Source organism: Eriocheir sinensis, chromosome 44, assembly GCF_024679095.1.
Source record: "Eriocheir sinensis breed Jianghai 21 chromosome 44, ASM2467909v1, whole genome shotgun sequence".
In the NCBI taxonomy this organism is placed as follows: domain Eukaryota; kingdom Metazoa; phylum Arthropoda; class Malacostraca; order Decapoda; family Varunidae; genus Eriocheir; species Eriocheir sinensis.
The window spans coordinates 1877005-1903182 of NC_066552.1; the positions used below are offsets into that span (position 1 = coordinate 1877005).

The window sequence follows — 26178 nt, forward strand, 5'->3', positions numbered from 1 at the left end:
AAAAAAATGGAGAATAAAAAATAAGTAATGAAGGAAAAGAGAAAAAAGGAAAAGACAGAAAAGGAAGTAAAAAAAATGATTCATTGGAGAAGAAAAAAGGACTAGGAAGGAAGAAACAGGAAGAAGGGAACACAATAAAATAAAAATGGAGAAGAATAAAGCAGAAGAATGATTAAGAGAGAAGAAGAAAGTAAAAATAACCAATTGGAGAAAGAATAAAAGATGGAAAAAAATAAAGAGGTAAAATAATGCATCAGGAAGTATCGGACCAGAAAAGTGAACGGATTTTATTTATTTATTTTGTTCCCTTCTTCCCGTTTCTTCCTCAATTTTCCTTTTTTTTCTCCAATGAATTATTATTTTTTTAATTCCTCTTGTCTTTTCCTTTTTCTTTTTTCCTCCTTCTTATTTATTCTCCATCTTTTTTTTTTCTTTATTCTTTTCAAATATGCAGCAACACTCCTACATAAAGCAAAAGTGCGTCGCGTTTACTCTCCGCCGCGGCTCAAAGGGGGACAAATCTTGCGCGCGGAGGCCACAAAAAGGTGCGGGGCGGCGATCGAGTGGCGCCCATAAATGATTCAGCGACGACTGGCCCTGAAATTGATGTCTGTAAATAATGCACGTAGCGAGGTGCCGAGCGTCGCGAGATTACAGAGACGAACACATAGATTACAGACGTAAAAGAGGCGATCGAAGCGCGTTCATACATTATTCGACAACCACTAAAATGGCTTACTGTGGATTCAAGGACCGGTGGAAGGCAGCTTTTTCGTCGGCCATACGCTATCAATCACGGTGGAAGCTCAGAATATCAAACACTGTCAGATTTTGTTCAGTCATTTGCTCAGTCTTTCAGTCATGCCCGCGCCCGATGGAAGCAACTCGGTCATAATTATACTAAGTCTATATATACCAAGTCAAGTCACTCTGCTTCAAAACTGCGACCGGTACGCGCAGGAGGCGGTTTTGGGGCGCAGCAGCGGGATGACGTCACTTGGAGCTAAAAAAATAAAATACCCGCCAGTTCAGGGCTGACTTCGGTTGGGGCCGTATGTGCACTCTGGATGTGCATTCTCGCCCCCTTTCACAGCGCGTTCAGGCAAGCCACTGACGAAAAAAATATGCCTTTTTATTGTGCTATTGCGTGACTGTAATTCCAATGCCTACAACCGGCGGTGTGCGGTGTGAGGGAGGGCGTGTTGAAGTGATTGATTTAAATTAGTCCGCCTTTCTTCGTTTTCTCTAAATCCCTGTTTCTACATTCTCTAGTTTGGCTCCAAGCAGTGTCACCCATAAACCACGCCTCGGCCGTGTCTCCTCCCACAAACCTGCGTATGACTTGACTTGGTGTATATAGACTTGGGTTGTCAGCGCGTATCGGTGGTCCTCGGGTTCACCACGCCCCCACGCTGACCACTCGGCGATATGTATGGGGGCTTTACGTATTGACATAACAAAGAGACGCTGGAGGGACCGATCGAATGGCTCTCGTCACTTATTCACGGCACAGTTTCGTGTTCTATCGACGTGAAGAGCGCGGGAATTCACTGGTTGTCAAATGATACGTGTTTAGAGAGATCACCATCAGCTTCTTCTCTTCATTCATGTAAACATCGAGTTAACGGTAATGGGGCATGGTTGGATAGGGAATTTAATGGGCTTCTTAACCATATAAAGGAAAGTTTGTAAAGATAGCGGGAAAGTAGTAAAAAATAGGAAAATTCACTGGTTATCAAATTACTCGTGTTTAGAGAGACCACCATCAGCTTCATTCATTTATACATCGAGTTAACGGTAATGGGGCAAGGCATAGGAATGGTAATGGCATGGTTGGATAGGGAATTTAATGGGCTTTTTAACCATATAAAGGAAAGTTTGTATAGATAGCGGGAAAGTAGTAAAATATAAAGATTAGTCGATTCTGTTTATATTAGGTGTGTATGAGAAATAGATAGAGATGAAGACAGACAGACAGACAGAGAAAGAGAAACAGAGACAGACAAAGACAGACAGAAAGAGACAGACAAACAGACAGACAGAGACAGACAGACAGACAGACAAACAGACAAACAGAGACAGACAAACAGACAGACAGAGAAAGAGAGACAGACAGACAGACAAACAGACAGAGACAGACAAACAGACACACAGAAAGAGAGACAGACAAAGACAGACAGAGACAGACAAAGACAGACAGACAGACAGAGACAGACAGACAAACCCGCGGCGGCAACTCTCCATAAACCGACAGACGGGACGAGTTTTAATTCAAGATCCAATTTAGTTCATGAGTCGACTTAATCCCATCATGGAAAGCCCGCCCCCCCTGACCCCCCCACTCCCCCCCTCCCTAACACACACACACACACACACACACACAAGCACAAGCACACGCACGCACACACACAAACGGAAAGGGAGATACGAGCATAATCCTCTCTCTCTCTCTCTCTCTCTCTCTCTCTCTCTCTCTCTCTTTACATACATTCATCTCGTTCTCCAGTCCTCCATCCCCCACTTTCCTCTCTCCTCCTCCTCCTCCTCCCTTACCTGTCCCGCGATGAATAATTAATGAGCACGTGAAAGGTATTTGTCCCTTGCCGATTGAATACATAGTTGTGCATGGTGCTATGGGTGAGAGAGAGAGAGAGAGAGAGAGAGAGAGAGAGAGAGAGAGAGAGAGAGAGAGAGAGAGATGGGGGGTTAAGGTACTCTCTCTCTCTCTCTCTCTCTCTCTCTCTCTCTCTCACATCTCCATACAGGTGCTGATTCCACCTGAGTCGAATTCGTATCCTCTGTCTCTGGAATAATACCCGCGTATACACTCGACGCTTTGTTGGGGGTGTTGGTGCGAGAGATAGAGAGAGAGAGAGAGAGTGGGGGGGGAGCCGTTCTCTCTCTCTCTCTCTCTCTCTGTTCTAAGAATCTTTTATACTTCAGCTTAATTGGTGTGTGTGTGTGTGTGTGTGTGTGTGTGTGTGTGTGTTGGCTGGCGTCTTTTCCTACATAACTCTACTGCCTCAATTATATTTCTTAACAGGTTCTAATCCCGCTGGCTCCATATATCGTCTATTAAATGCCAGTTTGTGATTTGCTGCGTCCTAAAATATTATGCATGATTTGGATTACGAAAATGTGATTGGAAGGGATTGAAGGGAAGGGAGAGAAAGAGGGAAAGAGAAGGAGTGAGAAGGGGAAGAAAGGGAGGGAGATAGGGGGAAAGTAAGGGAGGGAAAGAGAGGGAGAGGGAAGGGAGAGAGGAAGAGGGAAAGGAAGGGAAATGAAGCGAGAGAGGAGAAAGGAAAGGAAAGGAAAGGACCGAAAAGGAAAGAGAAAGAGAGGGAAAGAGAAGGAGAGAAAGGGAAAGGGAAGGAAGAGAGAGATAGAGAAAGTGAAAGGAAAGGAAATGGCATGAAAGAGAAGGGAAGACAGAGAGAGAGAAAGAGGAGAGAGAAAAGGAAAGAGAAGGAAGGGAAAGGTAAAGAGAGAGGAGGTGAAACGAAAGAAATAGAATGGAAGGAAGAGGGAAAGAGAAGGGAAAGGGAAGAGAAGGAAAGAGAAATGTGTGTATGTAGGGAGGAAAGATAAGTGTGTGTGTGTGTGTGTGTGTGTGTGTGTGTGTGTGTGTGTGTGTGTGTACCTTAACTTTTATTTTCGTGTCTATAAAAAAAATAAATATCGGGGCGGAGAGGTGAGTAGGCCGAGGTGAGAGGTGTTAGGGGGCAGGGGAGGGAGGAAGGAGGGGAAGGGGTTGTGTAGTGTTAGTGTTACGCTCTCTCTCTCTCTTTGAAAGGGAAAACGGAAAAAGGTGTGAGTCCTGGCTTTATATATTGACACGTAGATTGATTGATTGATTGGAGGTAATTGAGTGGTGTTAATTACTCCCTTCTCTCCCTCTCTTTCTCCTAACCCAATACTCATTCTGGAGGGAAATAGTTGTGCCCTTTTAAGCTCCGATGCATTATTTCAATATATAAAACCTCCTATTCATAATAAAATCTACTTCCTCGGAGGACAATGTTTATGTTAAATTTATTGTGTCTTAAACTTTGTTAAAATCTGAAGTTGGCGGGTTAGTCCCAACACGAATGGGGCCTCGATGACATGGCCGCTGAACTAAGTGAAGCTCCGAAGCCTTGTTGAACCATTCACCCCGTTATAGTCTTGATTAATAAAAATATTTCCACCCATGACTCAGAGGAGGGGGAAAGAAATAAAGAACGAATAAAACAAAGGAGGAGGGAATAAAATAAAGAAGTACTACACGACCTGACCTTTCCCTCCCTCCAGTCATCCTCTTCCTCATCCCGTCTTTACTGTTGATTATCGAATATTTACCATTAAACTAAACTAAAACAGAAACTTTATCATCAAACTACAACACAAGAAAAACATCAAACAGGTAAATCTTCAGCAACACATAGCGTCAGGTGTTTCGAAGCAGCGTTCAAAGACAGCATTCGAACCAACAAGCCACGCGCCATGTTGACTCTCAGTCCTCCTCGTGTTGCAGGAGAGAGCAGACGTACGGCGGGAGACCAGCGTGCGAAGGCCCCGACAAACCCAGACTGTGCCTGATGCTGGGGCTGCGTCGCGTCCAGGTATCTTCAGGGATGGAAAACTGCACCGACAAGACAGGTGAGAGCTCTGACAGGCGTAGTTTGAAATGAATTTGGTAACATTGGTAATTCAACGTTGCTAGATTTTCGTACTCGGCCTCCTGTTTGCCTTTTTCCTACCCCAAAACTGCCTCCTCAACCCTAATAACTGCCTTCATATATAGTTATCGTTAAAATGGTTAATTATTGGTGTTTTTTTGGCACGCACGTGGATAAAAAATGGCCTAACTAGAGTCTTTCCCAAACGACAGATTCCAGTTTGAAGTGACGTTAAATATAGAAATAAAACCCGCGCTATGGTGACCTTGATGTAATTGGTGGAGAAAACAGTCCAAGCAGTCTGTCACGACCTAGTTAGTTGGAAGTACATAATACAGTGACGTTCCCATGATAAGTGGATATAAAAGCACCCTGTAAATACATAATAATGACATTCGTATGTGAATAAAAAAAAATTACCTAACTAGAGCCTTTCCCAACCGACAGATTCCAGTTTGAAGTGACGTTAAATGGAAATAAAACCCGAGCTATATAGTGACCTTGATGTAATGACTGGATAAAACAAGTTAAATAGAAATAAAACCCGAGGTATATAGTGACCTTGATGTAATAACTGGATAAAACAAGTTAAATAGAAATAAAACCCGAGCTATATAGTGACCTTGATGTAATAACTGGATAAAACAAGTTAAATAGAAATAAAACCCGAGCTATATAGTGACCTTGATGTAATAACTGGATAAAACAAGTTAAATAGAAATAAAACCCGAGCTATATAGTGACCTTGATGTATTAACTGGATAAAACAAGTTAAATGGAAATAAAACCCGAGCTATATAGTGACCTTGATGTATTAACTGGATAAAACAAGTTAAATAGAAATAAAACCCGAGCTATATAGTGACCTTGATGTATTAACTGGATAAAACAAGTTAAATGGAAATAAAACCCGAGCTATATAGTGACCTTGATGTAATAACTGGATAAAACAAGTTAAATGGAAATAAAACCCGAGCTATATAGTGACCTTGATGTAATAACTGGATAAAACAAGTTAAATAGAAATAAAACCCGAGCTATATAGTGACCTTGATGTATTAACTGGATAAAACAAGTTAAATAGAAATAAAACCCGAGCTATATAGTGACCTTAATGTAATAACTGGATAAAACAAGTTAAATAGAAATAAAACTCGAGCTATATGGTGACCTTGATGTAATAACTGGATAAAACAAAAATAAAAATAAAACCCACGCTATATGGTGACCTTAATGTAATAACTGGATAAAACAAAAATAAAAATAAAACCCACGCTATATAGTGACCTTAATGTTATAACTGGATAAAACAAGTTAAATAGAAATAAAACTCGAGCTATATGGTGACCTTGATGTAATAACTGGATAAAACAAGTTAAATAGAAATAAAAACCACGCTATATAGTGACCTTGATGTAATAACTGGATAAAACAAGTTAAATAAAAAATAAAACCCGAGCTATATAGTGACCTTAATGTAATGACTGGATAAAACAAGTTAAATAGAAATAAAACTCACGCTATAAAGTGACCTTGATGTAATAACTGGATAAAGCAAGGTCACTATACCAGCCACCCACTCCCCCAACCGACAGATTCCAGTTTAAAGTGACGTTAAATAGTAATAAAACCCATACCATAGTGACCTTGACGTAATAACTGGATAAAACAAGGCCATTAAACCAGCCACCCACTCCCCTAACCGACATATTCTGGTTAAATTTTAAACGTGGCGTGAACGATGTTTTTTCCCGTTTGTCATTCCCGAGCACCCCTTTGAAATGGCGTTGTTAAATGGAATTAATTAGTCGGCGGCGCTGGTGGTGTGTGCGGGGAGGAGGGGAGAAGGAGACGGGAGACGATCACAGCTGGCGAGGAGGGGGGGGGCGAGAAGAGGGGGGCGTGAGGCAGCGTTACCAAGTTATCGTACTCAGCCTCGTATATTTACAAGCTTGAGTCATAGCTATTGCCTAAAAAAACACCAATAATTAACCATTTTAACGATAACTTTATATATGAAGGCAGTTATTGGGGTGGAGGAGGCAGTTTTGAGGTAGGAACTCGGCAAATATAGGAGGCTGAGTACGACAATCTGGCAACGTTGGCATATCGTATTTTCCGGTTTCTGACTCACAGCTATCGCAAATAGACACCAATAAGTAGTGATTTAAACGATAACTTTAACTGGAATTTCGTTATATGTGTGGGTAGAAAAGTTTCGGTCCCAAGAACTGATAATTGCGATGTTCTGAGTACGATAATATGGCAACGATGGCGGGGGGTGGAGGGGGATGACGCCGGCTGCTGCATGGAGGCTCGGAACCGAAAATTAATTAAATCATTATTCCTCTGAGGTTTATTTTTTCAGCATGGTCGAGGGCGGCGTTGATTCTGCTTTGTGTGAATGAGGCTCGCGGTGTAGTCCCTCATGTGGGCGGGGAACCGGGCGCTCATGCAACATTGAATGGGCGATGTAGGGAGCGATGTGGAAGGGAACCCATGTATTGTTTATTAAATGGACCCTTATCGGCGCTGCGAGGGGAAGATACTTATTGGATTGTTACTTGTGGGTTGTGAAAGAGCCGAGGAGGGAGTGGAGTTAAGGTTTCCTCCCCCATATAGCATCAGTTAATGTCACGTTGCTATCGATATATCTTCACTTACCAGACAGACGCCCTTACTAGACAGACGCCGTTACCAAACAGACGCCCTTACTAGACAGACGTCCTTGCTAGACAGACGCCCTTACCAGACAGATGCCCTTACTAGACAGACGTCCTTGCTAGACAGACGCCCTTACTAGACAGACGCCCTTACTAGACAGACGCCCTTACCAGACAGACGCCCTTACCAAACAGACGCCCTTACCAGACAGACGCCCTTGCTAGACAGACGCCCTTAGATATTGTTGTGCTGGAAGCTTCCCCCGGCGTCCATGGGGCTCTAGAAGGCTCCGGGAAGAGCGAGCAGGGGGGCGGGGAGCAAAGCCTCGGCGCCAGGCCGGAAGTGTTGCCAACTCGCACATACTTTTGCTACATGTTCTTGTATGATCTAAAATATACTGTAACATTCTAGACTGTACTGTTCTGGATATATTCTGGAGATATATAGGAGAAGAGAGCAGAAGCCAGTGAAGAGTCAGGTGAAGAGTCAGAAGTGTACTACTCAGAAGAATAAACTACAGAAGCTAGAAGTGTTTACTCCACGGAGTCTCCTGACGGCGACACGGAACCCAAGTAACACTTCCGGCATAACACTAACAGACGCCCTTACTAGACAGACGCCCTTACTAAACAGACGTCCTTACCAGAGAGACGCCCTTACCAGAGAGACGCCCTTACCAGAGAGACGCCCTTAGATATATATACTAGCCAGACGCCCTTACTAGACAGACGCCCTTACTAAACAGACGTCCTTACCAGAGAGACGCCCTTACCAGAGAGACGCCCTTACCAGAGAGACGCCCTTAGATATATATACTAGCCAGACGCCCTTAGATATATATACTAGCCAGACGCCCTTAGATATATATACTAGCCAGACGCCCTTAGATATATATACTAGCCAGACGCCCTTAGATATATATACTAGCCAGACGCCCTTAGATATATATACTAGCCAGATGCCCTTACTAGACAGACGCCCTTAGATATATACGTATACTAGCCAGACGCCCTTATCAGACATGCCCTCACTACACAGACGCCCTTACCAGACAGATGCCCTCACTAGATAGACGCCCTTACTATAGACAGACGCCCTTACTATAGACAGACGCCCTTACTATAGACAGACGCCCTCACTAGACAGACGCCCTCACTAGACAGACGCCCTTGCTAGACAGACGCCCTCACTAGACAGACGCCCTCACTAGACAGACGCCCTCACTAGACAGACGCCCTCACTAGACAGACGCCCTCATTAGACAGACGCCCTTGCTAGACAGACGCCCTTGCTAGACAGACGGCCGTGCTAGACAGACAGACGCCCTTAGACAGACGCCCTTACTAGACAGACGCCCTCACTAGACAGACGCCCTCACTAGACAGACGCCCTCACTAGACAGACGCCCTCACTAGACAGACGCCCTCATTAGACAGACGCCCTTGCTAGACAGACGCCCTTGCTAGACAGACGCCCTTGCTAGACAGACGCCCTCGCTTGACAGATGCCCTCACTAGACAGACGCCCTCACTAGACAGACGCCCTTACTAGACAGACGCCCTTACTAGACAGACGCCCTTACTAGACAGACGCCCTTACTAGATAGACGCCCTTACTAGATAGACGCCCTTACTAGATAGACGCCCTTGCTAGACAGATGCCCTTGCTAGACAGATGCCCTTACTAGACAGACGCCCTTTCTAGACAGAAGCCCTTACTAGACAGACGCCCTTACCCGACAGACGCCCTTACTAGACAGACGCCCTTACGAGATAGACACCCTTGCTAGACAAGACGCCCTTGCTAGACAAGACGCCCTTACCAGACAAGACGCCCTTACCAGACAAGACGCCCTTACCAGACAAGACGCCCTTACTCGACAGACGCCCTTACTAGACAGACGCCCTTACTAGACAGACGCCCTTACTAGACAGACGCCTTACCAGACAGACGCCCTTTCTAGACAGATGCCCTTACTAGACAGACGCCCTTACTAGACAGACGCCCTTACCAGACAAGACGCCCTTACTCGACAGACGCCCTTACTAGACAGACGCCCTTACTAGACAGACGCCCTTACCAGACAAGACGCCCTTACTCGACAGACGCCCTTACTAGACAGACGCCCTTACAAGACAGACGCCCTTACGAGACAGACGCCCTTACTAGACAGACCCCCTTACCAGACAGACGCCCTTACTAGACAGACGCCCTTACCAGACAGACGCCCTTACCAGACAAGACGCCCTTACTCGACAGACGCCCTTACTAGACAGACGCCCTTACTAGACAGACGCCCTTACTAGACAGACGCCCTTACCAGACAAGACGCCCTTACTAGACAGACGCCCTTACTAGACAGACGCCCTTACTAGACAGACGCCCTTACCAGACAAGACGCCCTTACTAGACAGACGCCCTTACTAGACAGACGCCCTTACTAGACAGACGCCCTTACTAGACAGACGCCCTTACTAGACAGACGCCCTTACCAGACAAGACGCCCTTACTAGACAGACGCCCTTACAAGACAGACGCCCGTAGCAGACCAGACGCCCTTAAAAGAAAGACGCCCTTACTAGACAGACGCAGACAGACGCCCTTACCAGACAGACGCCCTTACTGAACAGACGCAGACAGACGCCCTTACCAGACAGACGCCCTTACTAGACAGACGCCCTTACCAGACAGACGCCCTTACCAGACAGACGCCCTTACTAGACAGACGCCCTTACAGACAGACGCCCGTACTAGCCCGACGCCCGTACTCGACAGACGCCCTTACCAGACACACGCCCTTTCCTGTCCAGACGCCCTTACTAGACAGACGCCCTTACTAGACAGACGCCCTTACTAGACAGACGCCCTTACTAGACAGAGCGCCCTTACTAGACAGACGCCCTTACTAGACAGACGCGCCCTTACTAGACAGACGCCCTTACTAGACAGACGCCCTTTACTAGACAGACGCCCTTACTCGACAGACGCCCTTACTAGACAGACGCCCTTACCAGACAAGACGCCCTTACTAGACAGACGCCCTTACTAGACAGACGCCCTTACTAGACAGACGCCCTTACCAGACAAGACGCCCTTACTAGACAGACGCCCTTACCAGACAAGACGCCCTTACTAGACAGACGCCCTTACCAGACAAGACGCCCTTACTAGACAGACGCCCTTACCAGACAAGACGCCCTTACTAGACAGACGCCCTTACCAGACAAGACGCCCTTACTAGACAGACGCCCTTACCAGACAGCCGCCCTTACCCGACAAGACGCCCTTACCAGACAAGACGCCTTACCAGACAAGACGCCCTTACTAGAGACGCCCTTACTAGACAGACGCCCTTACTAGACAGGCGCCCTTACTAGACAGACGCCCTTACCAGACCAGACGCCTTACCAGACAAGACGCCCTTACTCGACAGACGCCCTTACCAGACAAGACGCCCTTACTAGACAGACGCCCTTACCAGACAAGACGCCCTTACTAGACAGACGCCCTTACTAGACAGACGCCCTCACATTTTAACCGCGTGAACACAGTAAGGGCTATGCTGATCACTCTATATGTCATGGAAGGGAGGAAGGGGAGGGAATAGGAATGAAAGGAATGGGAAGGAGAGCAAGGAATGAAAGGAAAAATGAGAGTGGACGTAGAGGAAAGGGAAAGAAGAGGAAGGAATGGGAAGAAAAAGTAAGAAAGTAGAAGGAAGGAAAAGGAAAGAGGTATGGGAAGGAGAGAGAGAGTTGGAGACTAGAAGGAAGGAGAGAGGTAGGGAGAATTGAAAGGGAGAGAGAGAGGGAGAGTAGAATGAAGTGAAAGAGGAAGGAAGGGATGGGAAGGAGATAGAGGGAGAATAAGGTAAATAAATAACTGTATTCATATAATTTAAACCTCATATTGCATTCCTCTTCCTACAGACAACCAGGTGTGTGAACGAGGGCGTGGCGGCTCCCGAGACTTGCTACCGAGAGAACTACCATCACAACCCCGCCCATGATGCTACGCCACGCCCACTCCTGAGAGAAGGATGAAGACTTCCAACACCTTCGGGAACGAGGATTGTGACGTGAAAGGCTGTACAGTGGAGTATGCTTTGTTGTTTATACTTTGCTCTTTTCCTCCTCCATTGCTAAGAGGAAAATAAGGAGGAAAAGAGGAGGAAGAGGAAGATTAGGGGGAAAAGGAGGAAGAGAAAGATTAGGAGGAAAAGAAGAGGAAGAGGGTGCCAAGTCTTCACACCCAAAACCAAACAAAAAAACAATAAGGACATGATGAAATTGAACTCACAGGCCAGTTTAGCAATTGCATTATTATTATTTGACCAAATATATACAAATAAAGTGCCTTCACAAAATAATAAAACTGATATGTTCAAAGATAAAACAAGGAGCATTACCTCTGCGTCCACTTGGCCACAGCAGCAGCATTAGGTCAGGTCAACAGGCTCACCACAGACTGACTTGACCCCGCCCACACAAGGGAACGGGGCCCAAGAAGGAGGAGGAGGAGGAAGGGGACCCAGAAACACACATGCAACACAAGTATCACACGAATTTTGCACAAGGGGAGGGTGATGAAGGGAGAAGAGAAAGTTAGAGGGGAGAAAAATATCGACATGCTTACGTAGATTTCACATACACAAGAAGCTTTTTGGACACTGTTTTCACATCAAAGACTTCATACTGGACATTTTTTTAGACACGGATAAGTGGAAAATTTTGTCACAAGTAAATGCCAACACGAGAGTGAGTCTGTACGCACGGAAAACGGCTTACGGGAAGGTAGGCGACAGTACGCGGGCCTCGGAGGAACACACGAACCTCACTTGCTTGTTTTGCCTCGCCGGAAAACATGGGCGTGGCGTTCGTACCTGGCTTTGTTGACGAGACTCCCACATGAACAAATCTCTCTGACGCGCACACACACACACACTAATGCACAATGTGAGGTCTTGCATACTCATACTTGTAGAGGCACTGCTTAAGCCACCAAAAAAATTATTCTTGCGTTACTCAACAGAACAACACAAAAGTTGGTTAAATAGTTAAACGGAAGTGTGGTATTTTTCTCTGTTTCTTTTGGTGGCCGTCGCAGTGCTGCTCCGAGCTAGCCGAGGGAGCTGCCCACTGGCCCAGGGAGCCACCTAGTGTTTTGAGCTGCCAGTGAACAGAAAGGGTGAAAAGCCAGACATTACATTCTGCCACAAACTTAAGTCCGCTAAACAAATATACATGTATTCCGTGTATATATATATATATGCACTGTATCGTATATAGTAGTATTTTGTTTTTTATTTATATATATATATATATACTAAAACTCATGAGGCACATTATATAAAAATCTCGATAAACTTCTGGTAAAAATTATGTACAGGCTTATGTATACGTATGAAATCTGCAAAATGGAATGTATAAACAGCAGGTGTGGGGGCAGCAGCGGCGGCGCACGTGCATCTCTGTAGTGTTTTTGCCTCTGTCCAGAACGACTTTACACGCCGGAGAGGAAGGCTCGCAGCGCGTCCCGAGGAGAAACCAGAACAACGACAATAATTTACAGGCAACGAAAACCTCTTTGCAGGAAGGCAGAACGGCTGAGCATCGACTGGTCAACACACTGGGGTCACTTGGAGGGACGGGACACACCCCAACCCCGATAGCGACTCATTCCACTCGCTGCCAAGACGAGGAAATAAATTATATCACACTTTCCACGCAGATCACACTGCTTGGCGCATCCACAGGCAGGGGAAGGAGACGAGAAGGGGAGGGAAGAGAGATGGAAGAAAGAGGAAGAGAAGAAGGAGGAGGAGGAGGAGGCAGCAGGCTAGAAACTATTGGACTCTTGAAACAGATACAAACAGCACGGAAAGTGTAACCGCTATCATACACTCGACTCTGTGATGACTGCGGGTGTGGGGGTGGGGGTGGTGGCAGTGTTGGGCAGTCCCTTCGAGTACTCCTTCGAGCGGTAGTGGTCCCTGGGGTCATAGGTCGCTCGCCCCTTCCCCATCACATCCCCAGACCCCCGATCGTGCGCTCCGTCCCTCTCGTACCTCCCCTCTCGCCCGAGCTTGTGGTGGTGGGGGTGGTCAAGGTCTCTCTCGTAGGCGTAGATGCGCTCACACTTGGCTTGGTCGTCCCCGTACTTGAAGTCGTACTCGCGCTTACACCAGGCATCACGTAGCTCCCGGAAGTCGACGCTGCACCGCCCTGCCCTGTACTGTGGTGGGTCATAGTCCTTTTCAGAGTCTCCATCGTGGCGGCGCGTTTCCCTAAAGTGCCGCTTCTCGACGTCGTACCTGTGATCCCTGTCGTAACGGTTGTCGCGTCGTGCATACCTGTTGTCATCCTCTTGTCGAATCTATTGTCCTCTCTCTTCTCATAGCGGTCGCCCTTCTCGTACCTGTCATCTCGTTTCTCATAGCGATCGTCTCTCTTCTCAAACCTTTCCTCCTTCTCATATCTATCATCCCTCTTTTCATATCTGTCCTCCCTGGTGTAGCGATCTTCCCTGCCATATCTCTCCTCCCTCCTCTCGTATCTCTCATCCCTGTGGTCGCATCTCGCCTCACGTGGGTACCTCAGCTCCCCCCTCTCAGGCCGGTGTGGTCTTGGGCCTGTGGTGGTGCTGGTAGTCACCTTGAGAGGGCTGCAGTAGTTGACGGATGGCGCCACACTGGGACCCTTGCCGTTGGTCATTGGGGCTTTGGATGACATGCCGTTCTCCTTCCTTGAACTGACCGAACGCTGGCTTCTCTGGGACTCCACTGAAGGGTCTCTGGTCTTGACAGTGACCTTAGAGGAGTATGGCTTTGGGGATCCGTTGTAGCCTGCGATGACCGGTGTTTTGGGGCGTGGGGCTCTTGGGCTGGCGGTGGGGGTGTTGATGACCACAAAACTAGCAGTCTTGTTGGCGTTCATGCAACGAGTGGAGACCTTGACTGGCGGAGGGACAGGACTGGAACCCATGCTGTCAACTGTCTTGGCCAAGGGCGTTATCCTGATCTCTGGGGTGACGGGACTATGCGGATCGTCCTCAAGACTCCCGTTCTGGTAAGGGCTGTCGACGCCGTTCACTACAGCCCCGTTGCTGGACGCACTGGAGGAACTTCGAGTGCTGGCCAGGCTTGGGGTGCGTGAGACAACCCTCGCCTCGCATGACGACTCACTCGGGTTCCTCGGCCGAAGCGTCAACGTGATGATGCTACGTTTTGGCTGTCCATCGCTGTGGCCTTGATGTGCGGCAAGAACCTCTGGCGTCGCTGGGTGGATCCGGACCTCCGGCGTTTGTTCCTGACGTCGCTCCACCTCCTCCGCCTCACGGGACTCCACTGAAGGCACGTCGCACTCCACATCCTCCTCCTCGTCTGGTGATCCCGCGTGGCCGTTTGTAAGCGCGCCGTTGGTCATTGGGCCGTCGGGGAGGTCGGTGTCCCTCATGGCCTGGCACCTGGATATGAGGACCGTCTTATTGGTGGTGGGAGGTGGTGTTGGGTTGGTTGTGATGATGGTGGGGTTAGCGGGTGTCTTCCGAACCACCTCCGCCATCTCCTCATCGCTATCCTGGGTGGTGATGATGGTGGTGTCGCAGTCCATGGTCTCATCCTCGTCCTTCTCCTTCTCCTTCTGGGTGGTGAGGACGTCCACCTTCACTGTCTCGATCTTGAGGCTGCACTTGGGCGTCTCCTCCGAGGGCGAGTCGTCCTTCTCCAGCAGCGTGCTTGTGGACCGCCGCTTCAGAAGGGGAGACTCCTGAGGAGGGGTAAATATAAATAAGAAAAGAATAAAATAAAATAAATAAGCAAACAAATCATAGTGTCGATTAATATGACTAAAAGATGAAAGAATTAAGAATAGAATAATGGTTCCTGAGCATCACAAAAAAGCAGCCAAGATAAAAAAGGAAAAAGTAGCCTAGTAATAAAAAAAAGGAAAAAGTAGCCTAGTAATAAAAAAAAGGAAAAAGTAGCCTAGTAATAAAAAAAAGGAAAAAGTAGCCTAGTAATAAAAAAAAGGAAAAAGTAGCCTAGTAATAAAAAAAAGGAAAAAGTAGCCTAGTAATAAAAAAAAAGGAAAAAGTAGCCTAGTAATAAAAAAAAAGGAAAAAAAAGCCTAGTAATAAAAAAAAGGAAAAAGTAGCCTAGTAATAAAAAAAAGGAAAAAGTAGCCTAGTAATAAAAAAAAGGAAAAAAAAGCCTAATGATAAAAAGTGAATAAGTTAAATGTTAAATCACAATAAGAGACTAAAAAAGAAGATAAACTCGAGAAATAAAATGCCCAACATTACTAAAAGAAAAGAAATCCAAGGGGAATTAATACCCAACAACACCCACAGAGAACACCCCCCAATAACAACAGTAACCAACCCTCCCTTGTCAACACCCCAAACTGTGTATCGGGGGGAAAAAAAAAAGTGCATTGAGAACAAAATACCCAATAACACCCTGAAAGAACACCCCTAAAATGACAGTAATTGACCCTCCCACCCTCCAACCCTCCCTGCAGAGTGTGTCAGCTCACCTCGTGGGACGCCAGCGGTGCCTCAGTGTCCGATGCGTGTTCTCTCTCCGTGGACGACTGCCTCTGCCCCCGCACCCCCACTGGCAGTGTGCCGTAGGACCTCCCCCGCTCGAAGGGTGCTGGGGGAGGCGCTGGGACTGGGGGATGAGAAGGAACGATAAGAATGAGAATATTTTTTTTACAGCCGAGAAAACAGGTCAAGGACATTATTCAAACACACACGGCCTCTAAAACTCATGATTAAATCTATACCCATTCAACCCACCTTTGTTCTCCTTGCTGGCAGGGAGGGCAAGGGCTGGGGGGAGGTAGGAGAGGGGTATCCTGAAGGCCCAGTGCTCGGGTAAGCCTCCCTCAGAGCAGCTCATCAGTGTGTTGTCACTGCGACGCTGAAACGGGGGAATCAAATGAGCAACCATAATGAGACGTCCCCTTCACAAACACCTCATATCATTTAAGCAGCAGTTAGTTGATCAGGAGTCACTGCAAAGGTCACTATCTCTATTCTACAGGGGATAACACTGATTTTCTATATGAGGTGTTCAGTGTAAAAAAAAAAAAAAAAAAAAAAAAAAAAGACCAACCCAAACAAGGCAGTATTCTGTTTTTGATGGTATCTTCCAGTTGAGTTCTTGCAGCACTGTGCGGTGAAGCAATATTAGGAAAGTGCTGCCTTAATGTGGGTGTTTCATAGGCCTAAAGTTGTGTGGTATAGGGTGTGTAGAGTCTGGCGGTCACTTCAAAACACAATTCCCTCAAAACTATACAAATGGCAGGTCACTCACTTTGATACTATATGCCTCATCTGGGCACCACACACACACACACACACACACACACACACACACACACACACACACACACACACACACACACACACACGCACACACCTGGTAGAAGAGGATGTAGGCGTCGGGGCTCACCACCTGGTCTTCCGAGGCGGCCTCCACCTTGCTGTCGTCGAAGCTGTACCACCGGTTGTCCGCTGTGTTCTTGCACATGGCTGGAAGGGACAAGACAGAGAAGTAACAACAGGAATCTTTTTTTAGCACTATTAACTTACTAAATACACTTGGGAGTGGCAAGAAGGCAACAAGAAGAATCATGGTTATTTTCCTTTGCCAGCATAACATTTGTAACCATACCTACCCTATCCTAACCAAATCTAGCCTTACCTAACTAACCTAACCAAACCTACCTATACTATGCCTAACCAAGACCATACTTTATCTAATCATACCATACCCTACTTTACCCTTAACTTACCTAACCTAACCTGACATAACCCCAAACAATTACTATAGAGGTCTTGACTCAGGAAATCCATTCCTTACTAATGAGACTTTCTATAAAACAAGTGAGGTCATTCTTTGTTGATTCATACCATAAGGTGCTGGCTATCATGTGTTTGAGGATACCCTAAACAACTTAACCTAACAAAACCCAAAACAATTAATATAAGTCTTGACTCAGAAAATTCATATATGCTTCCCTACTAATGAGACTTTCTGTAAAACAAAGTGGGGTCTTTCTTTGTTGATATATACTGTAATGTGCTGGCTATTATGTGTTTGGGGATACCCTAAACTTAACCTAACCTAACAAAACCCAAAACAATTACAATAGGACTTGACTCAAAAAATTCATATATGCTTCCTTACTAATGAGACTTTCTATAAAACAAAGTGAGGTCTTTCTTTGTTGATATATACTGTAAGGTGCTGGCTATCGTGTGTTTGAAGATACCCTAAACTTAACCTAACCTAACATCAAACAATTACTATAGGTCTTGACTCAGAAAATTCATATATGCTTCCTTACTAATGAGACTTTCTATACAACAACGTGAAGTCATTCTTTGTTGATTCATACCATAAGGTGTTGGCTATCATGTGTTTGAAGATACCCTAAACCTAACCTGACCTAACCCACCCCAAAGAAGGCACACCCTCACCTGTATAGTGACCCCCTTGCATATCCTTCCCGTGGTGGTAACAAACGGCATACAGATCATAAACATTCTCCTCGGGGTGCATGACGGAGCGCTTGGGTCTCTTCCATGGTGACCAGACGCCCCCAAGCATGCCGGAGTCAGCAGGGCTGTTGGGGTGGGTGTTGTTGGGCTTGCTGGCTACGTGCTCCGAGATGTCAAAGCCGCTGAGGGGGAACTTGACGGTGGTGGACAGCTTAGATGAGTTGCTCTGAAGGGTTCCCTGGGGTGGAGAGAAGGGGGAGGTTAGGTATGGTCAGATATAAGTTAGGTTAGGTTAGATAAGGTCCCCCTCTCTCTCTTTCTCTCTCTCTCCTTCCTCTTTCTCCCACTCTCACAGACATAGAAGAACCAGGCAACTACAAACACACTTACTTCTCTGACTCCCTTCAAGTCCAAATTAACACATGCAGATGAGATTAAAACAAAATTAAGTGCATCTTCCCTTTAGTCTTCCTCTCTCGCAAACAGAAGAACCAGAAAAGTAAACACACACACACACAAAAACAACCCTCCCCATACTCACTTGTCTGAATCTTTTGAGGTGGATGACCAGTATCTGTGGGGCGGACCAAAGCATGAGTCTCTTCACCACCTGCTGCTTGCGGTTACAAGTCGGGCAGTGCCATGCGTCCCCACACCCGAGCTTCTCAGCCGACGTGTGCAACTGTGGGAGAGACAACAGCAAAGGGGGGTGAGGGGGGATGTCTTGGCTGCTATGGGGAAGAACTGAGAGAAGAAATGGGACGCCGACGTGTGCAACTGTGGGAGAGGATGGCAAAGGGGGGTGAGGGGGATGTCTTGCCTGCTAGGGAGAGGTAAAAAAAAGGAAGCAGGAGAAGGACGGAGTAGATATAATGCTGACTTGCAAACTAAAGATGATTTTGGAGCAGGAATGAGACAAAGAGAGTAACGACACCCATATGAATACAATTTGGGGAAGGATGTGTTGGGGTTATGAAGAATGTGTTTGACTTTAGATGGAAAGGAAAAGAGTGAGTTTGACATAGATGAAATATACTAAAATGAAGTGCGTCTCTCCCTCACTCTCTCCTCTTCTCCCTCTTTTACACACACGAATAAAAGTGAGTGTAAGTCGGTCACTCATCTAAATATACTCGCAGGTGGATGTAAGGTGAGACGAGAAGTGAGGTAGAGACGGTAAGTGGGTGGAGAATAAAAAGAGGTAGAGGAACGCAGTGAGATAAAAATACACACACACACACACACACACACACACACACACACACACACACACACACACACACACACACAAGTGGTTGAGGGGAGGCCATGAGAGGGTTTAAGGTTGGAGGAGGAGTGTGAAGTGTGTGCGCATGTGTCTGTGTGCGTGTGTGTAAGTGGAATGGGTTAAAAATAAAGACACAGGTGGTTGAAGGGGATGGGTTCAAATACCTGGCGGGCTTAAAAAAGGTGTTTGGTGTGTGTGTGTGTGGGTGTGGGTGGGGGTGGGGGGGGGGGTGGGGGGTTGAAGGTAAAAAAAAGATAAAGGTGAGGTATTAATAGACTGACAGGTGGGTGAGGAGAGGAAAATAGAGCACTTGTGTTTACTTTTTATTCTTTTTTTGTTTTTTGTTTTATCGAAAGGAGGCAGCTCAAAGGCAAAAAGAACATGGGGGGGGCGGGATGGTGCTGCCCCTGCATATAGTGAACAATGAGAAAGTTGTGGGCATGTAGAGAAGTGAAATTAGAAAGACAGAGGAAGGAATTAATATGGCTATGTAGAGTAGAGAAGTGAGATAGTTAAGTACATGTGGCAAGCAGAAGAACCCACAACTGAATGGATAGGAAAGTGTAATAGTAAGATGGTGTGGAAAATGTAGAGAAGTGATATTAGAAAGATGGAGGAAGGAATTAATACAGCTATGTAGAGTAGAGAAGCGAGATAGTTAAGTGCTTGTGGCTAACAGAAGAACCCACAACTGAATGGATGGGAAAGTGTAATGGTAAGATGATGTGGGCATGTAGAGAAGTGAAATTAGAAAGACAGAGGAAGGAATTAATACAGCTATGTAGAGTAGAGAAGCGAGATAGTTAAGTGCTTGTGGCTAACAGAAGAACCCACAACTGAATGGATGGGAAAGTGTAATAGTAAGATGATGTGGGCATGTAGAGAAGTGAAATTAGAAAGACAGAGGAAGGAATTAATACAGCTATGTAGAGAAGCGAGATAGTTAAGTGCTTGTGGCTAACGGAAGAACCCACAACTGAATGGATAGGAAAGTGTAATAGTAAGATGATGTGGGCATGTAGAGAAGTGAAATTAGAAAGACAGAGGAAGGAATTAATACAGCTATGTAGAGTAGAGAAGCGAGATAGTTAAGTGCTTGTGGCTAACAGAACCCACAACTGAATGGATGGGAAAGTATAATTGTAAGGTGTAATTTATCTTTTTTTACCTTTCAAGCTGCTTCCTTTACTGTAAAAAAAAGGGGGAGGGGGGGAGCACCGTTGCCAGACTATCGTACTCAAGAGTCACATATTTACCGGTTTCTGGCCTGTAACTGTTGCCAAGAAGCACCAATAATCAACCATTTAAACGATAACCATATATGAAGGCAGTTGTTTGGGTGATGAAAGCAGTTTTGGGGTCGGAAATTGGCAAACATGAGGCAGAGTACAACAGTCTGGCAACGTTGGGGGGAGAGGGAGAGAGAAAGAGCGCCCCACCTGCAGACACTGATGCAGGGAGACGGATGCACACTGCTGGGGGTTCTCCTTCAGTTCCTTGACGCTGAAATGTTCGTCCACGTGATCCACATCGTCCACTATGTACCTGGGGAGTGAAGTGGAAGATCTGGTGAGCACTGAGAAAGGAGGGAAGGAAGAGTGACAAGATGAGAAAGAAGGAAGGTAGGGCTAGTAGTGAATGAGGAATGAGAGAAGGAAGGAAAGGAGGGAAGGAAGAGTGACAGAAGATGAGAAAGAAGGAAGGTAGGGCGAGTAGTGAATGAGGAATGAGAGAAGGAAAGGAAGAAGGAAAGAAGGGAAGGAAGAGTGACAGAAGATGAGAAAGAAGGAAGGTAGGGCGAGTAGTGAATGAGGAATGAGAGAAGGAAGGAAGAAGGAAAGGAGGGAAGGAAGAGTGACAGAAGATGAGAAAGAAGGAAGGTAGGGCGAGTAGTGAATGAGGAATGAGAGAAGGAAGAAGGAAAGGAGGGAAGGAAGTAATGCTAGTAGAGGATGAGGAAAAAGGGAAGAAAAGGTGGCAGTAAATATGAAAGGAGGGAAATAAGGGTGATAACTACTGAGGAAAATGGAAAAGGTGGTAATAATATAAATCTAAGTCCTCAAAAATGACCTCAACCAACGAGTAATTACTCCAGGAAGGCAGAAAGACTTAAGATACTATTTTTTTATATTTGGTTAGTTATGATTAGTTGGTTATAGATTTCTTTATGGTTTTGAGTTTTTATAATCGACTACAATGAAGGAAAAAGCATCAAGGTTATGTGTTTGGGGTGACTCAGAAATCCCTACTCACTTTTCTTTGGTCTGGTTGGTCCACTGTAAGACGAGCTTGATGTGAGGGGGGCCGGCCACAGGGTCACAGAGGGCAAGGGCCTGCTCCACACACTCATGGAAGAGAGGCACATCCAGCGCGGGGTCCAGGCAGATGACGCAGCTGCCCCCGTCGTCAACCCCGATCAGGAACAGTCCACTCTGAGGCATGGAATGGAGGTTGGTAAAAAGTTTTGGAGGGGAAAAATGTATGAAAATAGAAGGCCTGGACATGACACGGTAGTTTATATTGCTTAGTCCAAGCCACGGTAGTTTATATTGCTCTATCTCTTTAGTTATCCAATCCAAACAGTTCACTCTGAGGCATGAAATAAAGGATAACTGAAGGGTCTTGGCAGGGAAAATGCAAGTCAACAGAAGTCTTTTTGTGTGGTGCCTACAGTGCCAGTTGGCTCTCTTGAGGGAATGGTGGATGGCCCTAGCCTGATAGTTGTGTAGTCAAATTATATCTAAAGTGGCTGTCATGATATATATTGTCATGACAGTTTACATGGGTGTATCAATACTTTCTCTAAGAACATGTCAAGGAGGACGCACTAACTCACCTCCTGCTCTGACGTGAGAGTGTCGTTGGTCACCATGTTGGTCATCTCTTTGAGGAGGAGCTTCTGCAGGTCCACGTAACTGACGTCGCGCACCACCTGACTCTGGTACACGCCTCCGAACCTGTGCCGGAGGAAGGAGGGAGATTAGGTATGAACTGGATTAGGTTGGGTTAGGTTTTTCAGGTATTTGTATTTGAACACACCCCAAAATCTTTACTTTCCCTAACTTTGTCTTGGAGTTTTGGGTACCCTGTCTTTCTTCCCCTTCAGTCATCCTTTTCTGTTTCTATTCCTACCTACCTATCTCTCTCTCCCTCTTTCTCCTTTTCCCTCCCTCTCTGTCTGTTGTTCTTCCTTACTTGATGATCTGGGTCCCTTGTCTTTCTTTTCCTCCCTCTGACTATCCTTACCTATTCTCTCTCTCTCTGCCTCTTGCCCTTCCTCCCCTCCCTTCATTCTTCCTTATTTTCATCCCTTTATCATCTTTCTCTATCTATACCTCTCCATCCCCCTCCTCACCTGATGTTCTCCGGGTCCGCCAACACAACATTGACCCAGGTGATGAGGAAAGGCACCGCCTCTCGTGGGCGGGCTTGAGGCGGCAGCTCGATGGCGTACAGCGGGTCGCTCTCACCTATCACGTTGACTGGGCTGCCGTCTGTGGGGGAGGCAGTGATGATGAACGGAGGAGGGTGATGGAGGTAAGAGGTAGTGATGGTGTTTGTGGTGTGTGGTGATGGTGAATGGGACAGTTGTGAGTATATTCTCCAACTTTGTTCCCTTTTTAGATGTCGGTGGGAGAAAAGGAAGATGCCAAGTCCAGCGCTTAACCCCATATGAGAAAATAAAGACGTAAATCAAAAAGACGAGAAATAAAAAGAAATGAAGGAAAGCAATGTTATACAAATAAAGATAGGAAAATAACTGTGTTGTTAGCATACGAAACTTCCTCGTCAAATTACATCAAAGACAATGAAATAACAATGAGCATTAAGAAACTATAAACACCACGAACACCTCAACAAACACCGACACAAAAAATAAGCTCCATGAATCTATAAGTGCCAGAAACACCACATGGGCCGACACTAACCAGCGAAGGTGCGGTGGAAGCCTTCGCCGTCCACCTCGGTGATGATGAGGCTGCCGGCCGGGATGCCACAGTCCTCGGCGAGCTGCTGGCGGAGGTCCTGGATGGTGGCGGTGGTCTCGATGCTCATGCCAAGCTGGACCTGAGGACATAGGGGACACGGAGGAGGTTAGAAGGAGGATAAGAGAAGGTTAGAAGAAGAACTGAACCTGAGCAAATAGGGGACACAAAAATGATTGAATGAGCAAATGGGGGACATAAAAATGGTTAAAAGTATGGATAAAAGGAGAGAGTGAAGGAAGAAGGGATAAAAGAAGGGAGTGGGAAGAAGGCAGAGTAGATGAGAGGACACAGAGGTTAAATGTTGGTAAAAAAAAAAAAAAAAAAAAAAAAAAAGTAGAAGGGAGAGTTAAAAATGAGAATAGCAAAAGTTAAAGGAGTTAAAAAGTAGTAAAGGGAAAGGGAGTTAGAAGTTACTCCCTTCCTCCCTCCCTTCCTCACTCACATAGGGGACACGGAAGAGGTCAGAAGATGGTTAAAAGAAGGGAATGATGGTGAACTGGGCCTGAGAAATGGGAAAACACACATAATATTAAAAATGAGGAAAATAGAAGGTTAAAAGAAGATTAAAAGGAGGTAAAATGAATAGCAAAAGAAGGTAGTGTTATAAATGAGTGTGGTACAAGTTAAAGGAAATTACAGGAGTTAAAAGTGAAGGGAGTTACAAGTGTTAAGTGTCCTCCAAACCACAGATGACATAATACAAGACAAGTAGACTAACTCACTCACTCACTCAATTACTCTTTCTAACTTACTCAATCACACAGTCAGGTAATCACTCATTCAACTACTCCCTCCATCAGTCAGTTACTCACTTAAACATTCACTCACTCACTCTCCCACTCACTCAATTACTCTCTCTCATTTACTCAACCACACAGTCACCCAGTCAGCAACTCGCTCACTCAACTACTCCCTTAATCATTCACTTACTCACTTAAACATTCACTCACTCACTCACTCACTCACTCGCTCCTTCACTCACCTGCTTGGGCTGCTGGTTAAGGTACACGACACACACGAAGATGGCCTGCACCTGCCGCTGGGGGATGGGGATGGACACGCACACGAACGGGTCAAAGGTGTTGGACTCCTTCTGGCAATGAGGGCACTTGAGGGATGAGCGGAACTGTGCCTGTGTGACGGAAGAGAGAGAGAAGGGATTAGTATTGAAGGTGGAGCAAGTGACATTGAAAAAAAAGGAATGTGGATGATTTACAAAAGATGAAAAGGAAAAACAAACAAATTAAAAAAAGAATGACAGCCTAAAAGAAACATAATTTTTAAAGAACACAAAAAATAGGGAGATCAGAAGAGGAGATGAGGAAAAACCATAAAAGACAAAGAGAAGAGAAAAATCAATAGGAAGGAGACAACCAATATGAAAAAAAGTAAATTATCAAAAAAACAAAAGAACAAAAGGAACAGAGAAGAGGGAAAAGAGGATACAAAGACACATTGCAACGGAGATAGAAAGACAGACAAAAAGAAGAGAAGGAAAAACTGCGATAAAACAGAAAACTAACGTGAAAAACAAACATAAGACAAAAAGAAGAGAAGGAAAAAATGCGATAAAAGAGAAAATGAACCTAAAAAACAAACGTAATTATCACAGGAAGAGAAAAGAGAAAGTGGAGGGAAAAAAGGAGATGACATAAGGAGAATTAAAAAGACACATTACAACAGAACAAGAGAGATAAGAAGTAGGAAAGTAATGAAGACAAGAACAACATAATCATCAGAGGACGCAACATTGGGATGAGCAACAAAGGAGATGAAGAAAAAAAAAAATAAGTGACAAAACGTATGAGAAAAGGAAAAAAAGAAAAGAAAAAAAAAAAAAAAACAGGCGCAGGAAAATAATGAAGATAAAAAAAGAACAATTATCAGAGGACGCTAGAAGTGAAAGAACAGAGGAGAGAGAGGAGATGAAGGAAAGTGAAAGAAAAACAAGACAGAACGTATGATAAGGAAAAAGAAGGAAGGAGAAAGCAATAGCAGGAAAATAATGAAGATAAAAGAGGATAATTATCAAAGAATGCAAGAATAGGAAGAGGAATAGAGGAGAGAGAGGAGATAAAGGAAACTAAAGGAAAAAAGAAGATTGCGACAGAATGTATGATAAGGAAAATGAGGAGAAAAAAACAGGTGAAGGAAAATGATTAAGCTGAAGAAAATTAATTATCAAAGAATGCAAGAACAGGAGGAGGAACAGAGGAGAGAGAGAGAGAAAGAGATAAAGGAAACTAAAGAAGAAAACAAAAAAACATTGTAATAAAACGAAAGACAAGGAAAGGAAGGAAGGAAAAAGGAATAGAAGGAAAATAATGAAGATGAAGGAAATCAATTACCAGAGAATGAAGGAACAGGAGGAGGAACAGAGGAGAGAGGAGATAAAAGGAAATGAAAGAAACAAACTGTGACGGGATGAAAGATGGAAGGAAAAGAAGGAAAAATGGAACAATAGGAAAACAGACAAGAACAGAGAAAAGAGAGGAGAAAAAGGAAAGCAAAGAGAAAACACAATATATGACCTAAGGAAAAGAAGGAAAATATCAGAAGAAAATGAATTAGTATGACAAAAGAAGAAAAATAAAATGAATAAATAACAGAAGGAAGAAACGACCAAGGATTAAACATGATAATTACCGCAAGAATCAGAGAATACAGGAAGAGAGGCGGACACGACCGGACCAAAGGGCAAAGAGCGACAAGAAAGAAAGAAAAGAGGGAAAGAGAAAGAAAGAAAAGAGGGAAAGAAAAACATGTATTACACCAGAATGAAAAAAAAAGAAGGAAAAAAGACAACCAGAAAAAAAAACAATAATTACCAGAAAAAAAATAAAAAAAATCAGAGGGCAGGAAGAGGAGACATGAGAGAGGGTCAGAGGGCATAAAAATAAAAAAATAATAAATAAATAAAATAAAAGTCATGTATTACGCCAGGATAAAAATAAGACGAGAGAGAGAGAGAGAGAGAGAGAGAGAGAGAGAGAGAGAGAGAGAGAGAGAGAGAAATATGCGTGTAATGGCAGTAATTTGTGCATTTTTATAGATGACATGACAAAGTGGGGCAAGGTGACGCCAAGGA

General features: G+C 45.1%; 1 protein-coding gene and 1 long non-coding RNA gene across 5 annotated transcripts in view; one reads left to right on the forward strand and one right to left on the reverse strand.

The window, feature by feature from the left end:
- Positions 1-13154, forward strand: part of LOC126980270 (uncharacterized) — a 91891-nt gene extending 78737 nt beyond the window's left edge. The window contains exons 2-3 of the long non-coding RNA XR_007733029.1: positions 4517-4641; positions 11255-13154. This is a non-coding gene — a long non-coding RNA (uncharacterized LOC126980270). The remainder of the gene's footprint in view (positions 1-4516; positions 4642-11254) is intronic.
- The window catches only part of LOC126980269 (ubiquitin carboxyl-terminal hydrolase 31-like), a 58145-nt gene continuing 43594 nt past the window's right edge, over positions 11628-26178 (reverse strand). For all 4 annotated transcript variants that reach the window (XM_050829966.1, XM_050829965.1, XM_050829967.1 and 1 more), the window contains 12 exons: positions 24073-24222; positions 23031-23169; positions 22457-22595; positions 21938-22058; positions 21355-21533; positions 20541-20646; positions 18376-18516; positions 17814-18072; positions 16750-16862; positions 16125-16248; positions 15860-15996; positions 11628-15091 (listed from right to left, as the gene is read on the reverse strand). In XM_050829966.1, coding sequence (XP_050685923.1) covers positions 13349-15091; positions 15860-15996; positions 16125-16248; positions 16750-16862; positions 17814-18072; positions 18376-18516; positions 20541-20646; positions 21355-21533; positions 21938-22058; positions 22457-22595; positions 23031-23169; positions 24073-24222 — 3351 coding nt within the window. In that variant the 3' untranslated portion in view covers positions 11628-13348. The remainder of the gene's footprint in view (positions 15092-15859; positions 15997-16124; positions 16249-16749; positions 16863-17813; positions 18073-18375; positions 18517-20540; positions 20647-21354; positions 21534-21937; positions 22059-22456; positions 22596-23030; positions 23170-24072; positions 24223-26178) is intronic.